The sequence below is a fragment of the Cucurbita moschata genome, unplaced genomic scaffold, assembly GCF_002738365.1.
Source record: "Cucurbita moschata cultivar Rifu unplaced genomic scaffold, Cmos_1.0 Cmo_Scf00044, whole genome shotgun sequence".
Taxonomy (NCBI): Eukaryota; Viridiplantae; Streptophyta; class Magnoliopsida; order Cucurbitales; family Cucurbitaceae; genus Cucurbita; species Cucurbita moschata.
The window spans coordinates 1507155-1527505 of record NW_019268560.1 but is presented as its reverse complement, the minus strand read 5'-3'; the positions used below and the strand labels follow the sequence as shown (position 1 = coordinate 1527505).

At 35.5% G+C, this 20351-nt stretch overlaps 2 protein-coding genes across 9 annotated transcripts; both read right to left on the bottom strand.

Annotated features, from left to right (window-relative positions):
* Positions 1–1303: 1303 nt before the first annotated feature.
* Positions 1304–7227, bottom strand: LOC111433985 (calcium permeable stress-gated cation channel 1-like). The gene is made up of 9 exons (XM_023071267.1): positions 6332–7227; positions 4812–4913; positions 4459–4578; positions 4277–4357; positions 3365–3705; positions 3021–3266; positions 2461–2785; positions 2101–2334; positions 1304–1957 (listed from the first exon to the last, which is right to left on the bottom strand). The coding sequence occupies exons 1-9, from the start codon at positions 7166–7168 to the stop codon at positions 1694–1696; spliced, it is 2550 nt and encodes an 849-aa protein (XP_022927035.1). The 5' UTR covers positions 7169–7227; the 3' UTR covers positions 1304–1693.
* A 1457-nt stretch (positions 7228–8684) lies between these two features.
* Positions 8685–19140, bottom strand: LOC111433986 (calcium permeable stress-gated cation channel 1-like). 8 transcript variants are annotated; one of them, XM_023071270.1, is made up of 13 exons: positions 18935–19140; positions 18580–18803; positions 17688–18036; positions 13652–13810; positions 12735–12870; positions 12193–12294; positions 11840–11959; positions 11658–11738; positions 10746–11086; positions 10402–10647; positions 9842–10166; positions 9482–9715; positions 9075–9338 (listed from the first exon to the last, which is right to left on the bottom strand). In XM_023071270.1, exons 3-13 carry the CDS (start codon positions 17999–18001, stop codon positions 9075–9077), a joined length of 2322 nt encoding a protein of 773 aa, XP_022927038.1. In that variant the 5' UTR covers positions 18002–18036; positions 18580–18803; positions 18935–19140. The 8 variants fall into 8 exon arrangements, with proteins under 8 accessions (XP_022927037.1, XP_022927038.1, XP_022927036.1 ...); XM_023071268.1 differs by having other exon boundaries at positions 18556–18803; positions 18935–19139; XM_023071273.1 differs by lacking the exon at positions 18580–18803 and having other exon boundaries at positions 18935–19015.
* Between the last annotated feature and the right edge of the window lie 1211 nt (positions 19141–20351).

Genomic DNA, 20351 nt, shown 5'->3' with positions numbered 1-20351 from the left:
TAGAATTTTATAAATTTTAAAAATACCCTTAAAACTAAAAAAAACTTAAAATTTAAATTTATCATATTTAAATAATACCCACCGTTAACATCTTTTTAACTTTTATTAAAAAAATAAATAATTTATACTTAATTGAAATCGTCTATTTCGTCTTATTCATCATCTTCGTCTTTAATTTTAAGGGTATTATTGTAATTTTTTTAAGTTTTTTGGAATGTTACACCAAAAAAAATGTTTAATTACATCATATTAGAATAACTCTTTTTTTTTCTAGCAATTTATGCTATTATGACATAATAAATAGCTTCATGTACCTAATAAATATCATATTAATTGATTATAATTATTATTTTTAAATGGTATTTGGAATATTAATAAAATGTCAATATTTCCATTAATAATGGCTGGAATTATATTATGGTTGGCAATTCTATATTTAATTAATTCACTAATTTATTTCCAAATATGCCCCTTTTCACTTCTTTGAATGCAAAGGGTTTTTTGGTAAGCCAACAGCCAATAAGTAACTTTCATTAAATAAAAAATAATAATTAAAAAAGCTGTTGTAAAAAATAAAATAATGTTAATAAAACCCTAACAAACATAAATCTTATAAAGTGTGTTTTTTTTTTTTTTTTTATCTACTAAATTTCGATCGTACCTAATACCCACCATTGGAAATGAATTCATAATTTTTTATTTTTTATTTTTTTTGTATTTCACCGATTTTATTAGGAGCATACATTGAACATGATAACTCGAACGAACCAAACCGAAATTATAAAGGTTGGGTTAGGTTATGCTTTTAGGAATTGGTTGATTCAGGTTCGAGTTCAATGAGTAAATGACCGAGTTGGCTGGACACTACGACAAATTTTAAAAAAAAAAATTAACAACTAGACAACTCTTAAATTAGTGTTACCATTATTTATGTCAACACGAACAAATTAACAAATTGATTAAGACATGTTTCTTCTTCTTTTGATTAAAGAACGTCAATAAATTGATTCAGGTTAAAGAAAGCTTAACTCTAAATTGATTTAGAAAGAAGTTCAAACTATCGCAAATTTTACCATCTACCATATCAAATTATATCCCGACCCCCATCCAATTGTGTACTACCCAAAAAAATGAAATTTTTGCTGAATATAAGTTTGCTGATCCAACTCTTAGTGTCGTGTTTCTAGTAGAGTATTCTTTCTTTCTTTTTCTTTGAAAAAGGCATTTAACTAAATCGAAACTTGTTCGTTTGAAGAAAGTCTTCAGCAAATAGAGTTTTTAGACTCGAGAGTCGACCCGACTCTCAAGAAACTCCACTCAATTACAGTCCACTTCAGATTCAACAATTAAGAGTTGTAGGTTAAATCCAATCCTCCTTTAACCTATAAAAGAGGGCTTGCCACAAAAATAGTTTACACATTGAACCCAAAAAAAACAGGAAATTGCAGAAAAGGCCCCGACAGTACATAATTTATCATAATCCTTATTATTAAAAAAACCAACTAAATAAGAAAAAATTATACTATGCTAAGCATAATGACAACTCCAACTCTTCTCATTGGTTACTACTCTACATTCTACACCTTTTCTCATACAATTTACAGCATCATCATTTCTCCACAACAGACACCATTTTAGTTTACAGTAAAATGTACAAAGAGATGTGGATCCTATGTACCTTTTGATTTACTTTTCAAGGTTGATGCCTATCCCTCCGAACCTCGGGCAAAGAAGGAGACGAAGGAACACTGGCTTTGCTCGGTATTGGAGTGTTCCTTCTCGACTGGCGTTTCGTCGCTACCAACGTACTCTCTGTTTCAAATGCTTCGTTTGATTCGGCTTCATCGTCCTCTTCACTTTCCTTGAAAACTGGATGGGCATATGCAGTTTGTAAGTATCCTTTCAAATTCAGGTTTGGTTCCCTTGCACGTTCCAAAGTGTCCTTCATCATTGCTTCCTGCAATCCGAACATTACAATCAGAACTGATAAGAAACAAACATGAAGTAAAAAAGAGGAAAGACCCGTTCAAACAATAAAATCGGGCTATCGGGGTGAACATAAATCGTGATGGCCTGACTACTAAATAAAGTTTGACAAACCTCTATGGGATATCGGATAAATGCAGGTTCGTAACGGCCCTTGCAGTACAGATGGAATGATATTGTGATTACTGGAAGTGCAATTAGAAATGGGGTTGATTGGGCAGCTTTCTTTGTACTTAGTAGTCCCATTAGAACCACCTGTGAGAAAATCAATGCATAAATGATTCGCCCATGGACATCAGGCCAGAACGCCGCAGCACTCTCATATTCCTGGTTGTAAACATTTATGATCTGCAATTTTTTGGAAGGGTATAAAACATTCAGTAAATATAGACATAAATACGAAGCAGACGAACCAAGATCCGTGTATCTTAAACGATAATCCATGAGAAAAATGTATAAGAGTTCTTAACTAACCTGATGCCGGAAGACAACAAAGCCGAGGGCGAAGAAGACTATGATAAAAGGAAGCAAGAGAGGCGTCACAGTTGCATAGACGAGGCCTAATAGAAAATATAATTGAATTCGAGGTTCTCCTGTGTTGAAACCAAGACTTCCAGGATCCATTGCCTCTTCCCTATCCTTTTCAGTCTTCACTAAGAAAAAGTTCTTCAAGTGGAACATTATTAGGGGCTTTAACATCAAAATCTCCCCAGCAATGCCAGCCCATCCATCAACCATGATATAAGTTATAAAGAAAGTCGCTTTCATCGGTATCGCCACACCGATTGTCTTGGGAATTCTACAGAAAAGAACAAAAGTGCGAAATTGAAAAGATGATGAGTACTTATGCATGCATGCACGTGAACATACATACGAAAATGTAAGCACCCGAAACCACAATCAGAAAAAGAACGACCCCAACAAATTGCAAACCGATCACCTCAGTTCTTCGATGGAAATGCATACAACAAAACAAATGAAATCAACTATAATGGATCATTGCGGACTAATTTATAGGGGGTAGAGTATCTTACTCATTAGCAGACTGCTTAATAAAAGTATTCAGCTGTTCAAAAGCAGCTCCTGCAATAACACTGCCAAGGAACACGTTCACAAAGTTGAAAACGTAGTAACGAGCTGCTGCTCTCCTTTCTAGAGAAGATAGAGATGTAAATCCTTCAAATTTAGCCATTATCATCAATATTGTAGGCAGAAAAATGAGAAAAAGCTTCAACACGATTCCAGGAAGAAAACCTTGGACAAATGACTTAACAAAGTCCCTGCAAAAAGAATGGTAAATGAATAAATTGAATAATAATATTTTGTTGTCAATTCAAAAGCCAATACAGGATTTAAATGATCCAAGGGTGAAATATACCTTTCAATAAGGGGTTTTAGGAATGGTGCAATCTTCTCAATCCCCTCAATGCTAGCAAGAGACTGTACTAATGATATGGGAATCATGAAGAAGAAAGTAAGAAAGAAGAATGCAACGCCCATAATTAGCCTTCTAATGGTAAGTGAAACATATGGAATTGCAAGATTTTCCCAATATACATCACGTGGTTCTGGAGCCCATTCACTCAACCAAATAGTTGGATTTCTAGATTGCTGAGTTTGTGCACAAACAGCTGCACCCCAACGCGACTTAAATGATACAAATGCTGCTGGCATAATAGATTTTGGATCATCGGAAATCCTTTTTCTCTCCGAGGCTATCTGGACAGTACAAAGACCTCAGCAAATATAGTGGAAAAGGAATAAAAAATTTCAGGAAAAAAAAAAGTAATATTAAGTGCAATCACATATATTACTATGACATTTTTTATTATATAATTTAGATTTAGAGACCCATTAGTACAATTTCTGTTTATACGAACAACTTCGAGTATTCTCTCAATATTGAATAACATTAAGGACCTAAAATAAAATGAGCCATTTATGAAACCCATCCAGTTTCCCACAGTAGTTCCCAACTTACCGTCAAATCGTTGCTGATTCATCTCCTAACATAAATGGAGTGAGAATTAATCGGCAGAAGAAACCCGGAAAAAAAAAAGGCATTAACCCCTATACTTGAATTAGTGTACTGCAATATAATGATCAACTAACAGCTTCAAACCTATGCACCATATGCTGTGCAGCCTAATTATTAAAAATTTCTTACGATTTTAAACTCCTACAGTTTGACATTGCTCTTACCAACCATGCATGCATAAGAATCAGTTATCACAATAGTATATAAAGTATGCAAAATTTTCAAGATAGAAACTGGACAAGAATTACTTACTTCTATGGATAGCCTCTCAATCTCTGCTGTTTGAAACTCAATTGCGTCCACTTTCTTCCCCCAGAGTCCAAGAAAACCAGTCTAGTTGCAATACAAATTTCAGGAGTATTTCAAAAAAAAAGATAGAAATTCAACATAGGCAGGAGAAGACCCGATAAGAAATATTCCACTTAAATAGTTACCTTCACGACAGGCTTAATTGTAGAGTTTCTTGAATACTTGAGTTGGTAGTAGTCAAGCCAATTCTGTGCTTTCTTCTTCTTCTTGACTAGTTTGGCCAACTTGTTTGCATCCCGTACGACCTGTAGATAATTTCTTCAAATCAGGAGAATTGTAACACGTTCATTGTAAGAAAACTGGACATTTAGGTAATTCCGGAGTGGTATCGAAACATTTTTAAATCATAATCACTTAAACTCATAACAAATCTCTTTGGAACCTCGGATATTACATTTTGGACTGTCTATGTTTGAAAAGAGAGAGAGAGAGAGAGAGAGAGAGAAATAAAGACATCACTAGTCTTGCGAGCCCAAACCTGATGAGTAAGATAGTGACCCGGATGGTTCACTAAGAAAAAGTGCTCAACAAGCTCGCTGACAGATTCATCCGGATCGGGTGGGACATTTCTTACAAGGACCTGCCAAAAATGAAATAAACGGCTCAAGCTCACATGAAAGAATGATATTAGTGATGCAGCATATAAAAGTGAACTATTGGAAGAACACCTCTAACTAGTCAAAGCTTAAAGATTTCCTAGACAAGTCATCCAGAGGTAGGAGAATACCCACCAAAACCAATTAAGCTTAGAACTAGAAAACTAAAACCCACCAAAACCAATTAAGCTTAGAACTAGAAAACTAAAACCCACCAAACCAAATCGACAGACCCATGAAAACTAAAAGCAACCTAATGGCTCTACAGAGAATTACATGTCCCTTTATGGAGAAAAACTAACTAAATCTAAATCAATAGATTATACGAAGTAATCTAAATAAATCTCTAGATAATAGGTAATAAAACAAGATAAATCTAAATAAATCTTACAAGTAACAATAAATCTAAATAATAACCTAGGTAATTAAATCTAAAAAATAATTCCTAGTAACTAAGTCCAAAAAAATCTAACCGGTTAAATCAAGGAGGTCAACTATTTTTTTAAGGGGAATACACAAATATCCTTTGACACTCCCCTAAGACTAAGTAATAGATATATTAATTCTCAGCTTGGAGACTAACTCATGAATTACGCAAATATCTCCTAACGGAAGGCTAATCCTTCGATAATAAGTATATGCATATTAACTCTATATGTCAAATTGCAAGACAAAATTGAATCAACTACTGTGAAGTGACTTGTCAAGAGGAAAAAACGGTTAAATTTTAAAGATGATTCATCCATTCAAGTCTAGGGTCATCTATTACATAGATACCTTATGAGTTTCCTACAACGATTGTTATAAGGTCTAGCAATAGTTCAGCATTACTAGTTGAGGTTTATGTTAGCAAACTAAGACACTGATGGAAAAAATAAAAAGACAAATCAATTTCAAGTCCAATATGATTAAAAAGAAACTAAAGAAATTCCTACCCCCTCCCAGAAAAAAATCATATCCAAGAAAAGAAACGAAAGAATTAAAACCAAATCCACAGTATTATGAGCAAGTTATGTAGGTTCTCAAGAATAAATAACGCCCTAGACTTGGTCCTCGAATGTTTAACCATCATATCCTAAACGTAAGTGAATTAAAGGTCCTCATATCACTATCCTTTTCAGCTAACAGTATCTAGAGCTTAATGCTAAAAGGGTTATATCCAATGTCATCTTTCCACTTTCCACTTTCCACTTTCCAGACAAGTTTATTTCAAACGTACAATTCCCTCCCCCATGACAATCAATCATGCAAGTCTTCCCAACTTTCTAAACCTAAAAGCTAATGTATAATAACCAAAAAAAAGGGCAAAAGGAAGAAACAAGATGAATCCTTAACAATATCCATTGTTAATTTGAAAGGCGTTGCATAAATAGAATAATTTCAAGGAATTGCATAAGTATACCTCTTTACGGTATCGATTGCCCATAAAGAACAATAAAGTCTTGCGATTTTCAACTCCGATATCACCATTATAAGTATTGATCCTATGGGAGTATGGGACAATTACGTCCTTAACTAGCGATGCTTGGTCGGCCCTCAACCGCCCGAAATCCGAAACGAGCAAGATACTGTTCTTAACCCTGTCAATGACCCTATATAATGCATTCGGGTCCTGCGCTATAATGACGTGATCCCATCCATTGTTCCGCTTCCAGTACTCCTGCTTCTCCAACCACTCCATGAAGGCGTCCTGCGACTCCTCGTCACTGTACACAAGCTGCTGCTGCTGACCCGACGACGTTGCAGGTCGGATAGGGTTCACAATCAAGCTTAAGGACGCGAAGAACGGTGCATAGAACAAATCCGCTTCCTTAGGATCGAACACCCTAACCACAGCAGACCCAATACGCTCCGACTCCGGTCGAAGCAGATCCGTGAACAGAAACCACTCCGCCATATGCTGATGACCTGGATACTTAAGCGCCGTGACTTCAGCGACGGATTTCCCTCCGCGCGCTATGCCGTGGTGCTCAATTACACCGTACGTAAACCTCGTCGGCACATCGTAGAGGTAAATCTTGACAGGGGAAACGAATTTTCCTGAAGTATTGAGGAGATCAGTGTCTTGCGAACCAAATTCATCGGAGACTACGACGGAATTGGCAGAGCTGAAGGGGAAGGAACGGTCGAGCTTGAGAGTGGCTGTGGAGCTGATGAAGGTGTTGACGATGGCATATAGGGCGAGAATAATGCAGGAAGAAGCTAGGGTTCGCTTGAGGAGAGAAGACTTTCGCGCCATTGTTGGGAAAACAGAATTGGGGCTTCGGAATTTGCAGAGCGGCAGAAAAGGAAGAAACTGAGGAAGACTATATACGATGATAGGTAGAGCGCGTGGATAACACGTTCAGTAGTCTCGAGTGGAAAACAAAACATTGCAATTCAATATCTTTTTACTCTATGTCGTGTGAGATTCAAAATATCAGAAAAACGACGTCGCTTTCAAAAAAATAACTAGAATTTTATAAATTTTAAAAATACCCTTAAAACTAAAAAAAACTTAAAATTTAAATTTATCATATTTAAATAATACCCACCGTTAACATCTTTTTAACTTTTATTAAAAAAATAAATAATTTATACTTAATTGAAATCGTCTATTTCGTCTTATTCATCATCTTCGTCTTTAATTTTAAGGGTATTATTGTAATTTTTTTAAGTTTTTTGGAATGTTACACCAAAAAAAATGTTTAATTACATCATATTAGAATAACTCTTTTTTTTTCTAGCAATTTATGCTATTATGACATAATAAATAGCTTCATGTACCTAATAAATATCATATTAATTGATTATAATTATTATTTTTAAATGGTATTTGGAATATTAATAAAATGTCAATATTTCCATTAATAATGGCTGGAATTATATTATGGTTGGCAATTCTATATTTAATTAATTCACTAATTTATTTCCAAATATGCCCCTTTTCACTTCTTTGAATGCAAAGGGTTTTTTGGTAAGCCAACAGCCAATAAGTAACTTTCATTAAATAAAAAATAATAATTAAAAAAGCTGTTGTAAAAAATAAAATAATGTTAATAAAACCCTAACAAACATAAATCTTATAAAGTGTGTTTTTTTTTTTTTTTTTATCTACTAAATTTCGATCGTACCTAATACCCACCATTGGAAATGAATTCATAATTTTTTATTTTTTATTTTTTTTGTATTTCACCGATTTTATTAGGAGCATACATTGAACATGATAACTCGAACGAACCAAACCGAAATTATAAAGGTTGGGTTAGGTTATGCTTTTAGGAATTGGTTGATTCAGGTTCGAGTTCAATGAGTAAATGACCGAGTTGGCTGGACACTACGACAAATTTTAAAAAAAAAAATTAACAACTAGACAACTCTTAAATTAGTGTTACCATTATTTATGTCAACACGAACAAATTAACAAATTGATTAAGACATGTTTCTTCTTCTTTTGATTAAAGAACGTCAATAAATTGATTCAGGTTAAAGAAAGCTTAACTCTAAATTGATTTAGAAAGAAGTTCAAACTATCGCAAATTTTACCATCTACCATATCAAATTATATCCCGACCCCCATCCAATTGTGTACTACCCAAAAAAATGAAATTTTTGCTGAATATAAGTTTGCTGATCCAACTCTTAGTGTCGTGTTTCTAGTAGAGTATTCTTTCTTTCTTTTTCTTTGAAAAAGGCATTTAACTAAATCGAAACTTGTTCGTTTGAAGAAAGTCTTCAGCAAATAGAGTTTTTAGACTCGAGAGTCGACCCGACTCTCAAGAAACTCCACTCAATTACAGTCCACTTCAGATTCAACAATTAAGAGTTGTAGGTTAAATCCAATCCTCCTTTAACCTATAAAAGAGGGCTTGCCACAAAAATAGTTTACACATTGAACCCAAAAAAAACAGGAAATTGCAGAAAAGGCCCCGACAGTACATAATTTATCATAATCCTTATTATTAAAAAAACCAACTAAATAAGAAAAAATTATACTATGCTAAGCATAATGACAACTCCAACTCTTCTCATTGGTTACTACTCTACATTCTACACCTTTTCTCATACAATTTACAGCATCATCATTTCTCCACAACAGACACCATTTTAGTTTACAGTAAAATGTACAAAGAGATGTGGATCCTATGTACCTTTTGATTTACTTTTCAAGGTTGATGCCTATCCCTCCGAACCTCGGGCAAAGAAGGAGACGAAGGAACACTGGCTTTGCTCGGTATTGGAGTGTTCCTTCTCGACTGGCGTTTCGTCGCTACCAACGTACTCTCTGTTTCAAATGCTTCGTTTGATTCGGCTTCATCGTCCTCTTCACTTTCCTTGAAAACTGGATGGGCATATGCAGTTTGTAAGTATCCTTTCAAATTCAGGTTTGGTTCCCTTGCACGTTCCAAAGTGTCCTTCATCATTGCTTCCTGCAATCCGAACATTACAATCAGAACTGATAAGAAACAAACATGAAGTAAAAAAGAGGAAAGACCCGTTCAAACAATAAAATCGGGCTATCGGGGTGAACATAAATCGTGATGGCCTGACTACTAAATAAAGTTTGACAAACCTCTATGGGATATCGGATAAATGCAGGTTCGTAACGGCCCTTGCAGTACAGATGGAATGATATTGTGATTACTGGAAGTGCAATTAGAAATGGGGTTGATTGGGCAGCTTTCTTTGTACTTAGTAGTCCCATTAGAACCACCTGTGAGAAAATCAATGCATAAATGATTCGCCCATGGACATCAGGCCAGAACGCCGCAGCACTCTCATATTCCTGGTTGTAAACATTTATGATCTGCAATTTTTTGGAAGGGTATAAAACATTCAGTAAATATAGACATAAATACGAAGCAGACGAACCAAGATCCGTGTATCTTAAACGATAATCCATGAGAAAAATGTATAAGAGTTCTTAACTAACCTGATGCCGGAAGACAACAAAGCCGAGGGCGAAGAAGACTATGATAAAAGGAAGCAAGAGAGGCGTCACAGTTGCATAGACGAGGCCTAATAGAAAATATAATTGAATTCGAGGTTCTCCTGTGTTGAAACCAAGACTTCCAGGATCCATTGCCTCTTCCCTATCCTTTTCAGTCTTCACTAAGAAAAAGTTCTTCAAGTGGAACATTATTAGGGGCTTTAACATCAAAATCTCCCCAGCAATGCCAGCCCATCCATCAACCATGATATAAGTTATAAAGAAAGTCGCTTTCATCGGTATCGCCACACCGATTGTCTTGGGAATTCTACAGAAAAGAACAAAAGTGCGAAATTGAAAAGATGATGAGTACTTATGCATGCATGCACGTGAACATACATACGAAAATGTAAGCACCCGAAACCACAATCAGAAAAAGAACGACCCCAACAAATTGCAAACCGATCACCTCAGTTCTTCGATGGAAATGCATACAACAAAACAAATGAAATCAACTATAATGGATCATTGCGGACTAATTTATAGGGGGTAGAGTATCTTACTCATTAGCAGACTGCTTAATAAAAGTATTCAGCTGTTCAAAAGCAGCTCCTGCAATAACACTGCCAAGGAACACGTTCACAAAGTTGAAAACGTAGTAACGAGCTGCTGCTCTCCTTTCTAGAGAAGATAGAGATGTAAATCCTTCAAATTTAGCCATTATCATCAATATTGTAGGCAGAAAAATGAGAAAAAGCTTCAACACGATTCCAGGAAGAAAACCTTGGACAAATGACTTAACAAAGTCCCTGCAAAAAGAATGGTAAATGAATAAATTGAATAATAATATTTTGTTGTCAATTCAAAAGCCAATACAGGATTTAAATGATCCAAGGGTGAAATATACCTTTCAATAAGGGGTTTTAGGAATGGTGCAATCTTCTCAATCCCCTCAATGCTAGCAAGAGACTGTACTAATGATATGGGAATCATGAAGAAGAAAGTAAGAAAGAAGAATGCAACGCCCATAATTAGCCTTCTAATGGTAAGTGAAACATATGGAATTGCAAGATTTTCCCAATATACATCACGTGGTTCTGGAGCCCATTCACTCAACCAAATAGTTGGATTTCTAGATTGCTGAGTTTGTGCACAAACAGCTGCACCCCAACGCGACTTAAATGATACAAATGCTGCTGGCATAATAGATTTTGGATCATCGGAAATCCTTTTTCTCTCCGAGGCTATCTGGACAGTACAAAGACCTCAGCAAATATAGTGGAAAAGGAATAAAAAATTTCAGGAAAAAAAAAAGTAATATTAAGTGCAATCACATATATTACTATGACATTTTTTATTATATAATTTAGATTTAGAGACCCATTAGTACAATTTCTGTTTATACGAACAACTTCGAGTATTCTCTCAATATTGAATAACATTAAGGACCTAAAATAAAATGAGCCATTTATGAAACCCATCCAGTTTCCCACAGTAGTTCCCAACTTACCGTCAAATCGTTGCTGATTCATCTCCTAACATAAATGGAGTGAGAATTAATCGGCAGAAGAAACCCGGAAAAAAAAAAGGCATTAACCCCTATACTTGAATTAGTGTACTGCAATATAATGATCAACTAACAGCTTCAAACCTATGCACCATATGCTGTGCAGCCTAATTATTAAAAATTTCTTACGATTTTAAACTCCTACAGTTTGACATTGCTCTTACCAACCATGCATGCATAAGAATCAGTTATCACAATAGTATATAAAGTATGCAAAATTTTCAAGATAGAAACTGGACAAGAATTACTTACTTCTATGGATAGCCTCTCAATCTCTGCTGTTTGAAACTCAATTGCGTCCACTTTCTTCCCCCAGAGTCCAAGAAAACCAGTCTAGTTGCAATACAAATTTCAGGAGTATTTCAAAAAAAAAGATAGAAATTCAACATAGGCAGGAGAAGACCCGATAAGAAATATTCCACTTAAATAGTTACCTTCACGACAGGCTTAATTGTAGAGTTTCTTGAATACTTGAGTTGGTAGTAGTCAAGCCAATTCTGTGCTTTCTTCTTCTTCTTGACTAGTTTGGCCAACTTGTTTGCATCCCGTACGACCTGTAGATAATTTCTTCAAATCAGGAGAATTGTAACACGTTCATTGTAAGAAAACTGGACATTTAGGTAATTCCGGAGTGGTATCGAAACATTTTTAAATCATAATCACTTAAACTCATAACAAATCTCTTTGGAACCTCGGATATTACATTTTGGACTGTCTATGTTTGAAAAGAGAGAGAGAGAGAGAGAGAGAGAGAAATAAAGACATCACTAGTCTTGCGAGCCCAAACCTGATGAGTAAGATAGTGACCCGGATGGTTCACTAAGAAAAAGTGCTCAACAAGCTCGCTGACAGATTCATCCGGATCGGGTGGGACATTTCTTACAAGGACCTGCCAAAAATGAAATAAACGGCTCAAGCTCACATGAAAGAATGATATTAGTGATGCAGCATATAAAAGTGAACTATTGGAAGAACACCTCTAACTAGTCAAAGCTTAAAGATTTCCTAGACAAGTCATCCAGAGGTAGGAGAATACCCACCAAAACCAATTAAGCTTAGAACTAGAAAACTAAAACCCACCAAAACCAATTAAGCTTAGAACTAGAAAACTAAAACCCACCAAACCAAATCGACAGACCCATGAAAACTAAAAGCAACCTAATGGCTCTACACGAAGAGGCTTAACCCAATAAACCCAATTAAGCTTAGAACTAGAAAAGAGAGAAAATCTTATGTTACAACACATAGGAAAAAGAGATACAATTAGAGGTAACCAATTTATTAGTAATAAATTTTATCAAATGTAAAAGTGTTATGATCTAATCTCACTGTAAACTGATCAGGACGCCGTTTTTCAGATGCAAGAAATTGTAGTCTCAGTGAAGCAATCTTTCCATACTCCTTCATCAGCACATAGCATGTCCAGAAGGTAAATGCATAAGCCATCACTAGATGACTCCAAAACCTACATTATGGAACAAGGAGTAAAATATGAAATAATGCTGAAGGACAGACATCAAAATTCACAATCACTACTAGAAAAAATGGAAAAAAAAAACGCTGTAATATATTTTTTAATGTGAACCTGAACTTTTACAGAGAAAATTAAGGATTTACAAGTACCAATGCTACTTAAATGAAGGGTGAAAATGCTCGATTAAATTTCCCCTCCTTTACTAAACATTTTTTCCTGAGAGTGACAACCCAACAGACTTAAATTTCTGGCAGATTCTAATTCATTTAAATTTCTCTAAATGGATAACCAGTGTACCTGATACTTACCTAGACTTCAAGATTGATTCTGTGATCATGCTTTCAATGAACCATGTTCAAAATTCATGCAAGAAAATATTTTGACATGTTTCATTTAACTTCATTTATAGAATATAAATAAATTACGAAAGACGTAACTCCAACTTCTTTTGATCATACAATCAAGGAGAAAAGCGGGGTGGTTTTGAAGTTTGACCAAACTAATGCAGTAGTAGTGAACAAAATGCAAATAATTGCAGTTATATGGACTACTACATGAAAGTTTACTAGCCATTTAATTGGAAAAGCTATTGTTACAGAAGGACCAACTAATGATAATTAATAGAAGAAAAGGATGCGGAAGCTTAACAGGATATCAACGGCATAACCAACATGATCAGTGGAGCAAAACCATAAAGCAAGCATCTGGTCCATGCAGCCTAATTAAGAAAAAAATTCCATTATAGCCATTGAGAGAAAGAAGCCTTTGAAACCTTTGTGATTTGGCAGGGATGTTTGATATTGAAAGCTTGTCAATATCACTTGCAGTCACATTTGCCGTCACTTTAGCAATACTCAGATTATCATCGGTATAATTAACTGGGACCAGTACAGCCCATGCAAGGAATGCTATTGGGACAAAGATCTTAAGCCTGCAATAAGGTAATGGAGGTATGATAAATACTACAACCAACATTTCTAAGGAACTTACAACTAATAAATTAAAATTAAATAAATAAATATATCAACCGAAATAACAATCCTGAAACCTAGCAAATGACCATGGTAACCCAAAGGATGTGTCAAAATATTGCATCCATTTGTACTTTAAAAGATGAGGCTTATAGAAAGATCACAGACAACAAGCCTTTTACAGAGTAGTCAAAATAAGGAAAACAGAAAGTAGACAATAAGTAAGATCCATGGACCCAAACTTTGAGAAAATAACTCTTAACTTCATCTACATTCTAAACCAATCTCAATTTCAAGAATAGAGAAAAGTATAAAGGAGTTCACATCTATTTAATCATTTTGCATCAATATCAAATTATTTTACTATGTGCATCATAGCACATGAGTGGACATAAAATTGCGATTAAAATAGGTCTCTCAGCTCTCAAATTAATTTCAAGGAAATGCAGAGTCTGAAATGAAAGTAAGACCGGTTTGCTCTTTAAACAAATATATTCTCTTCTTTCCTGTGTTAGCCATTTTCTCTATATGCTTCCAAAATGTAAAATTCCACGAACTTAGTGATTGTTAGTTCATGCAATCACTTACTCTTTCCTTCCAGACACTAAAATTTCCCTCAATGAACTTACTAATGATACAATTGGAAAAGAAATGTGGTCTTATCTTGCCCCCAGTTTGCCGACTATACAATTTTCCTCTGCTTCGAAAATAGTGAATTTTTTCTTAATATGAATCCTTTACCGTTTTCTGACGCTATTCAAGGTCTCAAGATCAACCAAGAAAAACGTCAAATCTTAGGTCTAAATTGTGACCTTATCAAAAGTTGGGTAGATGGGCGACTTTTGTGGCGTGTGAGTTGGCCCTCTTCCTTATTTAGTTCTCTCCATTGGACACAATCCTAGGAGCCTTAAGTTTTGAGACCGTCACAGGAAAAAGTAGACCTCAAAAGAGACTCCCATCTTGGAGAAATAGTTTTTTCTCAAACGGTGGAAGGCTAACCCCCGCCTAATTCAATTGGTCCCAAGTGGCACTCAGAACTACTATGTCCATATTTAGTCTCTAGTGCAGTTGGCAAGGCGATCAAGAAATTGATGAGGGATTTCTTATGAGGAGGGTTTATGACATGAAGTATTGCATCCTGTGACTTACCCCCAGTGGATCCTGGGGACAAGGCATATGTAACGTAAGGACCAGAAAGAGGCCCAGTTGGCCAAATGGCTTTGACAATGGCAACATTGTTAGGAACAACGAACCCTCCACATTGGTATGATAATACTCTCCACTTTGAGTGAGCTGTCATGGCTTTATTTTTTGTTTCCCCAAAAGGTCTTATACCAATGGAGATAATGTCCCTCACTTATATACTCATGATCTTCCCCTTAATTAGTCAATGCGGAACTCATCAATCCTTAACAATCCTCCTCTCGAACAAGCCTCTCATGAGGCCTCCTTCTCTAGTGCCCTCGAACAACCTCTCCTTAATTGAGGCTCGACTCCTTCTTTGGAGTCCTAGAACAAAATACACTCTTTGTTCGACATCTAGTCACTATGACTAGACCTTTAAAGCTCGCAACTTCTTTGTTTGACACTTAAGGATTCTCTTGACAGGGCTAAGTTAAGGCATGGCTCTGATACTATGTTAGGAACAACAGACCCTCCACATTGATATTATATTATCTACTTTGAGCATAAGCTCTCATGACTTTGCTTTTGGTTTCCCCAAAAGACCTCATACCAATGGAGATAGGGTGCTTACTTATATGCCCATGATCTTCCCCTTAATTAGCCAAGGTGGGACTCCAATCATCCTCAACAATCAAGAACCTAATACCTTAGGGTACAAAGTCACAATTAGCAAGTACAATCCTAATCCTTTTAAATCGATTGTTGATGGGATTAGAGGTCGTTCCAAAAGCCCGTGAGAAGTTATTTTGGCTGAGCTTTCTTTTCTTCACAAGTTTGTTTGGTGTGATGTGGGAGAGGGGAGAAATACTTTTTTGAGAGGACAGGTTGTTGAGGGATAGACCGCTCTAGGTTTCTCGATTATGCTAGCAATCCTCTTTAAGGAATCATTTAGTGGCTTTGATCCTTTCTCTATCTAAGAACTCTCTTCCTCCCTCTTTAAGGTTCCATCATCCATTCACCAATAGAGAAACAATGGAGTTTTGGCTTTGTTATTTTACTCGAGAGTGTCGCTTTGGCCCTAGCTAGGGAGTGTTTGCCTTTGGAGTCCTTGTCCATCCAAAGGTTTTTCCTACAACTTCTTTCAGTGTTTGGTCAATCCCACCCCTCGGAGTGGTTTTGTTTTTAGATCTGTGGAAGGTGAAAATTCTCCAGAACATGAAGTTTTTTCAAGTGGCAAGTTACACGTAGAAGAATTCAAACTTTGGATCGGGTTTGGGTAGGAGGCCCACCTTGGTTGGGTTATTTTGTTGATTCTTTGCTGAAGAATGACAGAGGATCCTGTCCATATCCTCTAGAGACGTGATTTTGAAAGTGCCATTTGGAGTTGCTTCTTTCAGGCGTTCAAACTTTCATTTTATTGCCTCTCAGGGAGCAAATCAAACTAAAATGTCTTCACGCTCCCTTCGCCAAACAAAGAAAAAGGCTGATACAAGGACCATCGAGTTTTCGGAAAGTAGTTGGTTTAGAGTGGTCAAGATGTGATTAAAGACCTCCTCCTTTTTCTTTACGTGAGTAATGATCATTTTTGTAGCAAGCTCGAGTGTGTGCTATTTTGTGGAGTCTTTAAGGCGAGACTCGAGAAGAATAATAGAATCTCTAGGGGTTAGGAAAGACCTGATAATATTTGGTTCCTTGTTAGATTCTATTTTTCTCCTAGCTTCCGTCACAAGGCCTTTTTGTTACACACTAGGTCTTATTTTACTAAAAGGGAGCCCATTTTCATAGTTTCACTCCCTTTTGTGGCCCTTCTTTACCTTGCATTCTTTCCGAAGTTCAACATTGAACAAAAGCATTATATTTCCCCTTAACAACATATTCTATTATATTCATATTTGTTGCTGTGACATAAAGTTATCAGTTTTCGCCATCAATAATGTCTTCCATAAGGACCCAAAACACTGTCCAAAAGAAGCAAGCAATATAAGATAGAAAGAAAAGGATAAAAATTGATAATGTCTTGTTCAATAAGCAAGAGAAAAAGTGTAACTAAGCCACTCATACAACAAAAATTAGGGCCAAAAAATTCAAATAAACCCAACTCAAACGACCGGATTAGTCATGCTATAAATTAGGGTACACTGGGTTGGTTCCAATAAATTGAATAACATATTGATTAGAAATATATCTAACTCTTTTTGTTATGATAAAGTTATTTGCACATAAATGTCTCTTAATTTCATTTCACTCTTTGAGATTTTCTTTTCACTCTTTGAGATTTTCTTTACTCACCAACGATCTTCAGAATATTATTGGTTCAATACTTTGTAGTAGTAGTTTAAAATAGGACATTGAATCATTCTTTTTAATTCCATGTTGAAGACATGTGAAGACAGGTAAAGACCCTCCATTTCTTCTTCTTTTTTTTTTTTTTTCTCTCTCTCTCTTCTACAAAATTTAAATTAAATAACATTAAAAAATTCAAATCAACCCATACCAGATACTATATAATTGGTTTGGGATGGGTCGATTATCTAAATAGGGAAATTTATGGACAATTTACAGCTCAACAACTTAAATTGAGAACAAACTATCTTTTAATTCACCTAATTCAACATGTGGTCGGGGTTCCTATATAAAGTTGCCATTAACATATGCAAGAAAAGCGTATATGATAATTAAAATAGAAGGCATAACATATAGTTCAGGGCATACCCTATCAAGTATATCCGCAAGTACACAGCAGAATCCAATCCTGCATGGTCAATAAGCTCAGGTTCTGGCATTCTGATGGCTTCGGGCATCCAATTCAAAAACTTAAGATAAGACCTGAAGTCCAAGTTGACAAACCTACGTACAAAGGCACCCGCATGTGTCGGGCTGCTCCTTAAACCCTTCAAATACCACTTCGAAAAGTAAACCCTGTCATTGAAAGGCTGGAGCCTTAAAATGGCAAAAACCAAAAGGAAGATGAATGCGCTGAGAATATTGATAGCTGCAGAAACCCCAATATCTTGCAAAGTAGCCATTTTCTTATAGCTCCTCCGCAGGCGAATTTATTTCCCTGAAGTATAAAACAAAGTAGATTCCATCACCGAACTAATGGAAATAAATCGTCTGCAAAATTCCGTTGTCCATAAACTACTAAATTTGACCATCAAATCTCACATTCAGCTCTTGCAACTAACCCATTTGCTAAATGGAACCGTTATCAGCTAGGGTAACGCACATGTAAAGAAACATAAAACCAAAAAAATCTGGAAAACTGGAGAAGCAACCTAATTAACTCTTGTAAAAGACGAATTAATATCTCCATTGATGATTTCAAGCAACAAAACAAAGTTCAACTAAACGAATTCATAGTATCAACGGATGAAGTAATTAATCGTTTCTAATGGCAACAATTCCCAAAATTAGTAAATTATTAAATAGAACGAAAGGAAAGAAGAGTACCAAGCAATTTCAGCACAAATCATACAGAAATAGCAAAAAAAATTGACTACCGCAGACTAATTCAATCCCACCAAATTCGCTTGAAGTGTACATAAAGAAAAACGAAGACGAGAAACGAAAAACTCCCTACTCGCTATTAATCTCCAATCCAAACCTCCACAGTCTTCCGCACACCAAGAAGTTATCGGAGAAGAATATGAACAAGACAGCCTTCGGATTGCTTCAAAGACGTATCGAACAAAAGAAGATTCTCCAACTCCTTTTGAAGGAGAACTAACACGATACGCTACTAAGCTCCTTTTCTTCACCCCGATTCGTAGTCACCAACTTACCAATCCAACCAAAAGAAGAAATCATCCAACAATAAAGGAATTGCGTCTGAAACTAACAAGAAATCACGTGAAAATCCAACCAAAAATAGAAGAATATCTCACACAGTAAACAAACCAAAACCAAAAAGCATCGCCATAGTGAGATTCAATGAAAACAAAGGAAACACCGAGAGAAACCTTAGGAATGCTGCAATAATGGTGAACAAACGGCGGTGAGATCCATCGGTGTGAAGTAGATTAGAACGCCGGGGGCTTTCTGTTCTGAAAGTAATGAACTCTAATCATTTTTATTAATTTTAATTAACTGGAAAGTGGAAGATTCCGGAAACGGACGGTTCGATGTCGGCAAACCGCCACGAGGATATTAATAATAACGGCTATTTTTTCTGTCATAAATTTTATTTTCTTAATAATATAAATTTATTTCCTTAGCTTTTTTTTTAAAAAAAACGTCATTTATTTATTTTCCAAAATTAAAAAAAAAAATATATATATATATATATATATAGATTAATATAAATACTAATAATAAAATTTATAATTTATTTTTGATAGTGCAAAAAAAAAATTAATTAATTATTAATTTAAATAAAAATTTATCAACTATTTAATTTACAAGAATATATATATAAATTATAAAAACATTTGCCGCACGGATACATTTCACAGGAAGATGGGCGGTGTGGAACACGCGCTCCTCGTGCGTCCACGTGGCGATCACGTTGGAGAGGTTAGTGGCTGGCAAGATTTTGACAGCGGTGGGACAGTTGGACCAGACCGGCCCGAACCGGCAGGTTCTCGACGACAAAAAGTAAAATAAACAAATGGAATAAATAAAGGAAAAAAAAACAACCCCAACGTTACGCCATTGTGGACCATCGTAAGTGACAACCCAATGATAATATGCCACGTGGCATACTTTCTTGAAAGTATCTGCCTGTCACTGTCATGGTTATGGTGTGAATAAAACGGTCATGGGGTAGGTAATATACGTGTATATTTTATCTGTAAAAGTTTTCGACTTGGTCCTTAAATATTTTCAAATTTTCAAAAAAGGACTGCTGGAGAAAAATAAATAAATAAATAAATATATATATATATATATACTTATAAACTAAAGTCAAATTTATAAATAATTGTATTAACTTAAACTCTCAATTTTTTAATAATTTATAATTAATGATTCGTGCATTCTTTTTAATTTAGAGTTATGCATTAATTGTTTCTACAATGGTCGAGAAAATATTAGCATAAATATATCAATCTTTTTATTTTCGTGCACTGTAGATTAGGTACGATAGTCAAGAATAAGGTGAATATCTGTGATGTCCCACATTAATGGGGGAGGAGAACAAAACACCCTTTATAAGGATGTGGAAACCTTCCTCTAGCGCGTTTTAAAGCCTTGAGGGGAAGCCCAGAAGCAAAAGTTCAAAGAGGACAATATTTGCTAGCGGTGGATCTGGGTCGTTACAATATCGATAGTAAAATATGTTTGAAGATTGCTTAGATCGTTCGAAACTGGTTGAAGTGGTTGCTTTTCTAATTGAAACTATGAAAACTTATAGGTTAACCGCAAAATTCTATTAGATTG